The sequence below is a fragment of the Neolamprologus multifasciatus genome, chromosome 9, assembly GCF_963576455.1.
Source record: "Neolamprologus multifasciatus chromosome 9, fNeoMul1.2, whole genome shotgun sequence".
Classification (NCBI taxonomy): Eukaryota; Metazoa; Chordata; class Actinopteri; order Cichliformes; family Cichlidae; genus Neolamprologus; species Neolamprologus multifasciatus.
The window spans coordinates 32,021,371-32,032,276 of record NC_140447.1 but is presented as its reverse complement, the minus strand read 5'-3'; the positions used below and the strand labels follow the sequence as shown (position 1 = coordinate 32,032,276).

Here is a 10,906-nt window from a genome sequence, read left to right as displayed (position 1 = left end):
TTCCCTTTCTGTTCACACTGTTTGTGTCTATGTTCTCACATTCTGCATTTTTCTTTCTTTCTTTTGTTTTTTCTCCTACTTTTCTTTTTATGTCTCTTTTTCTCTTGTTGTGATGCTCAACCGTGTGTGTTTAGATGCATGGATAAATAATGGTGCCTTATATGTTTATATTGTTGTTGACAAATAAAGTTCATTTAAAAAAAAAAAACATAGGCTCGGCCTCTTTTTCGAGTCACGTGTCCAAACAGCATCGAATCAAAGCAGATCAGGAAGAAGGGGGCGGAGCAAAGTGTGTGTGCGCAGGAGAGGAGTCGAGCAGAGAGAGCTGCTTTTTCATGAAACGGGAGTAAAGTAGTGAACTTAGAGGAGAGAAACAAACTAAAGTATCGATCATATACCACTACCAACGTCCTGATCGATATCTGCATCGATCTGCCCACCCTTGTCTCCTGGATCGTAGCTGAGATCAGCGTGAACCACGTGGGTCTCTGCTCCCTGATCTGTTTCCGGTGTTTGGAAAGAGTTCCAGCTTCATCACGGAGTTTCTCTCGGTTTGTGGGCTCATCTAAAGGTAAGCACCGAGCTAACTTTACTGTGAGTTCAGTTCATGTTGAGTTTAGCTCCTGAATGAGGTCTTCTGCTGCTCTCCTCGGTGTCTGTTCACAGTTTATTGTGAACACGTTGAGAGAAGAGTGAGAGAGTGTTTGGAGAAAAACACCAACTAATCATTAGCTCAGCATGCTGGGAGAAGTTGGAGCAGAAAAGTCTTTTCATTGTCCCTGCAGCTGTTTTTCTGCATGCACCAAACCTCTACAGCCTCATTTCTATTTAAGTGATAACAGGAAATCAGAGCGATCTGCTGCAGTATCAGGGTCACAATAAACTTTATTGTCCAGGTGAACATGTGGCCCTGGACCCGTTTTCTAAAGAGATAAGCAGCAAATCCCTCTGGTGTCTCTCCCTCTTATTCTCTGCTGACTTTTCAGAGTTGAAGGATTTTTTGGCTCACCGGCAGCTTTTCTCAGACAATAAGTCTGTGCTGTCAGAAGGTCAGCCTCAGGAGTAAATCAACAGACTGTTGCAAAAGTCACTTAACAACGTTAGATTTGACATGAAGTGGTTTGTACTCTGGATAGAAATATTTCTATCTCTAAATCATGTGCAGTGTAGAAATATCTTTTAGACCACCCTACTGGCAGATCTGTGTACTCTCAGAGAGAGACCAAAGCTCACATGAACTCGTTTCCTGTTTAGAAAGCAGCTGTTAATGAGGCTGAACACCTGCATAAACACAGCTAATTTTTCTTCTTCATTTATTTTCATGTATACCATTCATGTATTTTGTTTTATTGTTTTCTCATACATCTCAAGTTGCTCTTTTCTTCCTTTCCATTGTGCTGCTGCAACAAGTGAATTTTTCCTTTGTGGGATTACAATAAAGTTTAATGTCCAGCTGCTGTGGATGAGCACATGAGAGGAACTGAACTACAAAGTCTCATTGTAATGAGTGTGGCTGCTGTAAAGTGATGAACAGGAAGATGTTAACAAAATCTAATGAAACAGAGATGAAAGCAAACAATGTTAATTGATGAATGGATGCCTTTGTTTGTTGGTTGCAGTTTCCTGCAACTGAGATGACAAACCATACAATACACAAACTTCATATTGGGGAGACGGGTCAGGCTAGGTAGCAGCTCTCAGCACTCAGCATGAGGAGAAGACAGAAACTCCAGCACTTAAAAGCACAGATCTCATCACACCATAACACTATGAAACACAAGACAAGCAGCATGGGGGTATGCCAGTGTACACAGCTGCTCTTGCGACCGCACATCCTCATGAGCCGCTGTCCACATCTGATGGGAGGAGGTGTTGGATTCGAGGAAGGCAGGGTGAGGGTGAAGGCGTATCAGTATCATTGTAAATGTGTGCGAGCGTGTCGGGATGTGTGTCTTGAGTTCAGCCGGAGAAAGTGTCCTTTCGCCTGTTAGGCGACGATCAACAGTCCCCAGCCTACGCGGTGGCCTTGAGGGATCGGGCAGGAGAGTCAGTTCGTTCCCGTTATCGTGTCTCGTGGAAGAATTGTTGTTGTTGGCGTCAACCTTCAAGCATCGTCAGCCTCGGCCTTCAAGCATTCAGCTGGAGCTGTCGGGGGTGGTGGGGTGGCCACATGAAAAATGATGGATATGTTGTTTTAGAACAAACAGGCTGCATCAATTTTACAGTTGTTCTTGGCGTCCATCACTGGTCTTCAGGTGTATCTCCCGTTTAAGATTCATCAGCTCCTCCAAGCTCTTTCCCATCTTGGGTTCAGTAAGAACAGACTGATTACTCACAGCTCTTCCCACATTTCCGGTCAAAGCGGCAAGCCTTGTGGGGTTTTGAACAGCAGTCACCGCTTTCTTCCATTTCAGATGAACCAGGGCCAAGCCAGCTCCAAACAGCCCCGTTATCATGGTTCCAAATGGGTAGATGTCTTCAATGTCCTCAATAGACAGTCCCGCTAGGCACACAACATGCCACTTTTACCAACCGTCCATCATGTATCCGGCAGGGAACGTCCCTGCAGGACACTCGGGCTCTCCCGAACCCAGGGTTCTCATCAAGAATACAGTGTCAATTGCATTAAGGGACCAGTTGATCAAATCCACAGTTCTTCTTCTTTAGGTTTTAGAGAACAAGAGCAAGAATGAGAGGTTCTCAGGGTTAGAGTCAGACGAGACCAGACAAAGACATAGAAGCAGCAGCAGGGAAGATAAGGAGAGGGTGAAAGACGCATCCGTCTCCTCTGAGAGCAGAAGCAGAATATTTAAAAGCATAGAGTTTAATAAGACAAATATATTGTGGAGGTTAATGTGCAGCTCTTGATTTGGGAGAAGAAGAAAGTTTTTAATCATGTTGTGGATTGAATGTTGGGTTTTATTTTACTTTGTTTACAGAAGATTTTAAGCTGAATGAAGAAGTTCCGTTCAATTTGATTTTATTTATGTAGCACCAAATCACAACAACAGTTGCCTCAAGGTGTTTTTTTATGAACAAGTTACTTGATGAATCTGCAGCTCTGGTGGAATCCTAATAAAGATCTGTTTTGTGTCCCAGCTGATCACCACTGAGCAGCAGAGGAACATTTTCAGCCACTTGGACTCAGCTCAGTCACGATGGATTCAACACAAAAGGTGAGGAAGAAACTGTGTGGACTTTATCAGCTGCTGCTGTGTGATTAGGATTATAACTGGCACCAGATTTTTCCTACATGCATTACTGAAATTCAAACAACAAGACTTGTAAAGATTTTTTAAACGAGAACAGAACACTGAAACACATGTTCTGTTAATCAGTTTTATATTAAAGCCACAATTCATAATATAAGAAATTTTCCAATACACAATTTTCTTCTGTAATGTCATTTTCATTGTGGTTCTTACATCTCACATTCCTGTGCATTACTTTACAAGACATTACACTCAGACTCGCAAGAGTTTACAACAAAGCAATTACTGGAAAGCCCGTCGCTATTCCCTCAACTAGGCTAGAAGCTCATTTATCTGATAAGCCTTTAAAGACGTGCACAGCTGGATGTCATCGGCATAAAATCGAGAAAGGCAAGAAAAAGAAGTGTCAGTATAAGTGGGACACTTGGGTCAAAGGAAAGAGTGTACAGGAAATAGTGGGGCAAAGAAAGGCAACTGGAAGAAATTAAGTCAAATTATCTAGGATTCGATTAGGCAATACAGGGTTAAAATCAGCCATGTAACTTATAGGAAAGCATATGCCGTATACGTTAAATAAACTGCAAACACTTGATGAGTGTATTTTGGTTAAATCACATGCTGCAGCATGGAGAGAGCTCTCTGGTGAAATACCAAAGTAGTCTCTAAATATGCCCTCATGTCTTATAAACACACACAGAAACACTGAGACAGAGACAATCCACAGCACATCACGTTACTCTATACCTTCAGCTTATCCTTGAAACCTCCCCTACAGTCAGACAATTACAACTGTTTTTCACTTAGCCATCGCCTAACGATTGACCTCTTGACTTAATGCGCAGCGCCTGAATGTGTCTGACTTACAACGGCCTCACTGTGCATGTATGTGATACAGCAAAAACACACACTTGTGTATACATATGTATGTAACTAAGTGATTAAAAGTGATATTACTATTACTAAAGTGATATTGTTAAAACATGTGATCAATACATAAAATAAATTTCCATCACACATGATACAGGGCAACAACAGGAAACAGTGGAGCGTGTGTTATTTCAATGTAATGAGCACAAAGGAGCCAGCAAAGTTTTTAAGCTAAAATATTAACATAGCACTAAGGTTGGACAAGTTTATCGACCGTCGACAATAGGCTGAACCTTTCACTGATCGTGAAAGAGCGATTTATTTATTTGCCCATGGGTAAGTTTGGCAGTAATGTTGGTTGAAGATAAGAGAAGCAGTCAACAGAAATAAATAATAGCGCTGTTTTAACGGCAACCTCTTCCAGTTGCGAGCAAATGCTTCCTCCTCAGAGTGCGCCACCTTTCTGGTTCAGCCTATTGAGCCGGTGTAGACAGCGCATCCGGTCCTGCAGCATGTCTGCGCTGGTCCAGTCGACTGCCATCTTCCCCGGTAGGGCACAAGCATCGAAGGCGTTTGGAAAGGGAGGGGGGATCAGTGTGTGCACATGAAGTGATGTTATTTTTTACTTTAGTGCGAACAGCTCATATGAATTTCAAAGCAGTTCTACAGTCCAACACTGGTCTCTCAATCTCCCGTTGGAGAGCCGCGAGCTTCGCCATACTTGCGTTCTGTGATGTTGTCATTTGTTGTGCTCAAGGAGCCGATTTCTGAGAACTCACGGCAGTGTGCCTCCCCGAGATGTCATCCAATTTGCGCCCAGAGATGTTATTCCGAGCGAGCCCTTCCGAGATGTATCCAGTCTGCAGTTAGAGATCTTATTCTGAGTATTCACAGCAGCCGTAGCCTCTCAAAGATCTTATCTGTGCTGACTCAATGAGCCCATTTTGAGAAACTCATGCCTCTCCCATCATTCCAATCCCAGCGGGCAGCCTTGTGGGGGTTTGAACAGCCGGTTCCGCTTTAATTCTTCGATAAGTCAGGGCCAAGCCAGCTCTGATCAGCCAGAACCCAGTTACCATGGTTCCGAATAGGTAGATATCTTCAGCACTCAGGCTCACCCGAGCCCAGACTTCTCGTTGAGAAAGGGGTGTCAATTGCATTTAGGGACCAATTGATCAAATCCATAATTCCTCTTTTAGGTTTTAGAGAACAGACTGTGAGAGAGTGTTCCAGGGAAAAGTAAAAACACAAGACAAGGACATAAGAAGCTAAGCAGGGAAGATAAGGGCTGGAGAGGAGAAAAGTGCGACCGCCTTCGCTGAGAGCCAAACTTCTTTTGGCTCTCAGCGAAGGTGAAGATTGCATGTTTTTCTCAGTATAGGGATAAGATCCTCTTTGAATGCTTCATATAATTCAGATATGAACCCATGACTTCCTGGCATTTTCTAACTCCTTTACCATTATTTCAGAGGCTAGTTGTTTATTCTGGTCTTCATTCATGACAGGTAAATTGAGAGTTTCAAGAAATATGTCCATTTGATCAATTCTGACATCCGTAGTTTTAGAAAAGAGTTGTTTATAAAAGGTTTCAAAGACAGACTGGATCTTGTCCTGCTTACTATCTATTATGTTTTTTCTGGGGATCACTTATTTTGTATATTGTATTGTCTGCTGGGCGTTTCTAAAGTTTCCATGCCAATATTTTTGTAAATGTAGAGCCGTTTTTTGTCTTTGTCTAGAAAATAGCATTTTTTTTTTCAATTTCCTGAGTGTATATTAAGTAAATTTCATTTCTTAGTTTCTTAATTTGTTCTAGTGTAGTTGGAGTTTGGTTTTGTGCATGGCTGCTTTCTAGCTGCCTCAGCTGGTTTTTTTTTTATGAATCCTGTAATTTTTCCTGGTAAAGTTTCTTTTTCCCTGAGGCAGCTGCAATAAGTTTTCCTCTTATCACCGCCTTTCCTGCATCCCACAGTATCGGCAGGGATACCTCTCCATTATCCATTGCTCATTTCTTTCCTAAAATGAGCATTGTTAAGTAGGCTGGGGTTAAATCTCCATATTATATCTCTTTTGTTTTCCTGTAAGTAGGGCTGTTCGATATAACGATATATATTGGATGACGATATAAAAACATCTATCGTTTCATTTTATACTATCGTTTGTTTAGTGGTGTCGCAAAATAAACTGTTTACGGCAATATTTTTTCATCATTGTTCCCGCTGTCCAAATCACAGACAAACAGTATCCGACAGCTGTTTATGTTTTGAACTCATTTTGCACAGAGAGGTATTTTTGAAAAATGTATTGATAACTATGTTGAATGTTATTACATAGGAAAAAAACAACTACATGTAAGATAATTACACAGTGACGCTTCTGCCTTTCTACATGGAGGGACAGTAACTGCGTGTTTATATGTGAGTGTGTGAAACCTGAAGGTCAGATTAACAGTATTTTGACTTTATCTGCCATTGTAGAAATTCATCTCATGTAAACAATAACGTGTGCATGTGAAAAAAGGCACATACCTTTGACGTTGCGTGACGAAGTCTGTTTTCCTCGTCCACACGTAAACGCAAAAACTGAGTTTTAAAAAAACTTTTTTTTGGGTGATTCGAAACGTTGTTTACTTGTGGACAAAAAACCCAAACTGCGTTTTAAAAAATACCCGTGTAGGTGTGGTTGTAGCGTAAAAGAGGTAGTAGTGTATTTTATTACTACCTGTAATTTATTGCAATTTACTTGTATTTGTTTAATTGTTCACTAAATGTTTGACGTGTGAAATAAACCGCAATGAAGTTTGAAAACAAAATATGGGTGTGTGTGGTTGGAGGATGGGTTTTTTATTTTTATTTTTTTATTGTTTTTTGTGAAGATTTTTCTTGTCAAACAAAGGGGGGGCCTAGCAAAAAAAAAAGTTTGGGAACCACCGCTTTAGATGGACAAATCATTAACTCTATTATCTTCTTGTAAGAAGAAAAAGGTACTGCCATGTGGAATATATACGTTAATTAAAGTGAAATCAGATCCATGGACACCCTTTTGATTCTCTACCTACTCGTAAAAGGTCATGGGTCACAATCAGCCAAGGTTTTGGTGAAGGTGTGATTACATAGAGTATCAATACAGGGTCCATGGGGACACTCCCATAGGGCTTAAAATCTGGGACTCTCCACCAGTTGCTCTTAGAACTGAAGAAGCTTCTCGGATTAGAGGTGAAACGTCTTCAAGGAAACTTAAAGAAGTCCAGACGCTTTTCTTTCCAAGCTCTTTAGACAACGATGACCTGGAGGACTGAGAGCCTTCACAGACATATTGTCCTCTTTCTTTTGATCTAGTCACTGTTTCTGTATTTATAACAAATATTTTAGGGAATCATCTAAAATTCTAGTGGCAGTTGGCATCTTCAACATATTTCTTCGACAGAGAAAGTGTTAATGGAGGGAGGTTCAGTTTGTTTGAGGACTGCATTTCACTCACTGCCTCTGTATCTCTGTCACTGCAGGACCAATATGGAGAGAGAAGTCAGTGCTCTCAAGAGGCCGACAAACTTCACAGAAATAAGGCAGAGGAAACATACAGCTGTGACGAGTGTGGGAAGGATTTTATTGGGCAGTCTAACCTGAAATGTCATCAACTCATCCACACTGAAGAGAGACAATTTAGCTGTGACTTGTGTGGAAAATCTTTTACTAAGCCTGAACACTTAAAAACACACCAACTCATACACTGCAAAGTTAAAGCGCTCAGCTGCGATCAGTGCGGCAGCTCACCGATATATCAAGTTACCCACCCTGGAATTAAGGTGGAGGACTGTGACATGTGTGGAAAAACTTTCAGCCAGTTAGGATACCAAAATATACAACTACCCATTCACACTCTACATGGTGATTACTACTGTGATCAATGTGGCAAAAAGTGCGCAACAGACACAGAATTGCACCACCACGTGTTTACACACACTATGGAGAGACCTTATAAATGTGACCTGTGTAATAAGGCTTTTACAACTCTACGGTTCCTGAAAAAACACCAACAGATCCACACCAGAAAGAAACTCTACAAGTGCAGTTACTGTGAGGTATGTATTTTTCCTCGTTTATTTATTTTGACCTCAATTGACAGGACAGAAAGAAAACAAGGAAATGACGAACAGGAAACTGTTTTGAAAAATTCTTTAAAATAAACTGTTTGCCTGTTAGGGATTATACTGCATATAACGGCAGTGCTGGGCAGTTCATCAAATTCTAATGTGCTATTTATTAATTCTTGCAAAAATGTTGAAGGAATTCCCTGACTTACACTGTCTTTGTGTCTTTGTTTAGAAGCAGAGCGACACAGATGGATCCACTTCTCAACCCTGTCATCGCTGTGGTGGTGGGAAAGCGTTTCGTTGTGACCTTTGTGGAAAAATTTTCAATCAGCAGCGAAGCCTAAAATTACATCAGCGTAGACACACTGGAGATAAAATGAACTACTGCAAAGAATGTGGGAGAGGCTTCCCCACACCGAGTGAATTAAAAAAACATGAACTCTGTCACAGTGGGGTGAAAAAGCAAGTCTGTGACCAGTGTGGGTCATCTTTCTTCACTGCGTGTGACCTTAGAAAGCATAAACGAGTCCACACAGGAGAGAAACCATACAAGTGCAGACACTGTGACAAGAGCTTTTCACAATCAAGTTGTCGTAACCTTCATGAAAATACACACATTGAAGGGAACTTCAGCTGTGACCAGTGTGACAAGAGCTTCATGAATCTCAGTTCATACTCCAAACACAAACGATCCCACGCTGTTAATAAACTGTTTCACTGTTACCAATGTGCAAAAACATTCACTTCATTATCTGCTCTGCACCACCATCGGCGTGATCATGCAGGACAGTGATCACTGGATCACAATGAATCTGAAGAGACAGAAAGATCCTCTTCTGGTTTCAGGGTCAGACTTAAAAACCTTGAGATCAGGCTCCACAGAGTTCAGATGGAATCTCCTGTGAAGAGTGCAGCTGATGGCACACTTGGATCTGATGAGGTAGCTCTTTTTTCTGGAGCTGCAGTGAATAAACCTGGATGTTACATTTAGGAAGCTGCAAGTATAGATATGCACATCAAGTTTTTTTTCCTTTGAGGTATTTTAATATTCTAAAATGTTATCCCTGTTACATTTTAATCTTTGTTCTCTTAGGATATAGTAGTGCTGTACTTTTTACTGTATTATAGAAGTTATAGGAATACATTTTATTTTATATTACTAAACTGATATGTTTCAAAACTGCAGATGTGCATAGAAACATTTTTTTTTTTTACATTTCATTTTAACTTCTTGCTTTTTCCCCCAAATATAACTTGTTTTCTGAGGCAACAACAACTGCTGTGACTTTGTGTCCAGAAAAAAGAAACTCAAGCTAAACTGGTGTTGGGCTGTACTTCCATGTAATACCAGTTTGTACCAGAAGGTGGAGCGGTGAGTCAGTGTAACCATTATTTAATCAGTCAAACATTCTTATAGGGCTTTGGAGATGACGTAATGCTGCAATGCATTGTGGGAGCGCGGCGCCATTTGAGAAGGCCACAAATCTAAACAAACACTGTTGGAAGGACGACTGCCAGAACCATGCTTAAAATCAGCTCAAAAGTCAAAGGACTGTATCGAGAGCGATTGAGCCCGGATGCCAAGAGACTGTACTTGGAAACAATAGCATGCATCGGTTGTGGACCCGTATAAAATACGGCAGTGGAGTAGAAACCCTGGAGACCTACCACCATTGTCCTACCCTAATACCTTGTCGTACCTTGTCTGTGGAGTCAACGCATACATGGCGAATCATTTTCGGAATTATAAATCCCTGGAGGTGCACATCTAATTCACAGACGGTTGGATACAAGATTTGGCTGTTTTTAAGCCTCCACATTGTGAGTAGGTTGACTATATGACCAAGATACCGCCAGAGGTCGCACATAACATTGACTTCTCAGCAGCTGCCCCAAAAATTGCTTTAGATGAGAACATAAACACACCGTCTGCAGTGAAAGGCAAAAGGAGCCGTCCGCAAAAAAGGCTAATTCCACCTGCTAGTCTGGAGGAGTTGTCACCGATAAGCTACTCCATAAACAACATAATTCTGCTGGATCACACATTAGGATGTTTGAGCCTGTAAAGAGCAATATGAATTTCTTCAGAACATACTGAAATGAAAATGTCGGGAGCACACCAACAAAAAATAATGGGAGAGAACTCGATATCAGCTCGTCTCACCGCTGCTATCCAAGCCTGACGTCTTCGTTGGTAACATACATCAGATCCCTCGCGTTGCTTCCAGCAGGGAAAACGATAAAAAGAGCCCATTTTTCAGCTTATTCCCTTCCCAGTCGTGCAATATAACATTGCAACCGACAACACAGCAAGTGCGAGCCATAGCTGATGTTTCCATGTGCTGTTGCTCCTGTAGCCCTTTGTTTGGCCTACTAACATGGCAACTCGACCCAAAATCGTGACCACGCCCCCTCCCGTGACATCACACTCCAAAGCCCTATTCACAGTTGCAGCAAAGAATTGTTAAAAGTAAAAAACAGCAGCACACATCAGGACCATTTTAAAAGATTACAGATTGCTTCTTTTTTTTTTTTTTTTTTAAAGTTAATTCAAATTCTATTTAACTTCTACTTTTGGCTCCTCCTTTCATTTTAGTGTATTTACTGTATCCTTGAAGTCCAAATGTTGTTTTATGATCCACATGTTCAGGAGCTGTTGATTTCTGCTTGTTGATTTTAAGTTTGTATTGTCAACGCATTCGTTAAATTTGATTAATTCTGTGTAAAGTTCTTG

The 10,906-nt window shown here is 41.1% G+C and overlaps 1 protein-coding gene across 1 annotated transcript; it reads left to right on the top strand.

Annotated features, from left to right (window-relative positions):
- Window positions 1-254: 254 nt before the first annotated feature.
- On the top strand, window positions 255-10,705 carry LOC146511920 (uncharacterized). Its single transcript, XM_085171797.1, has 4 exons — window positions 255-571; window positions 3,100-3,176; window positions 7,585-8,160; window positions 8,405-10,705. The coding sequence occupies exons 2-4, from the start codon at window positions 3,159-3,161 to the stop codon at window positions 8,963-8,965; spliced, it is 1,155 nt and encodes a 384-aa protein (XP_085027923.1). The 5' UTR covers window positions 255-571; window positions 3,100-3,158; the 3' UTR covers window positions 8,966-10,705.
- The last annotated feature ends 201 nt before the right edge of the window (window positions 10,706-10,906 follow it).

Bases quoted from the DNA above. Each gene is read 5' to 3' on its own strand.
- LOC146511920 (XM_085171797.1), top strand. The intron at 8,161-8,404 runs GTATGTATTTTT...GTCTTTGTTTAG, and splicing joins ACAAGTGCAGTTACTGTGAG to AAGCAGAGCGACACAGATGG.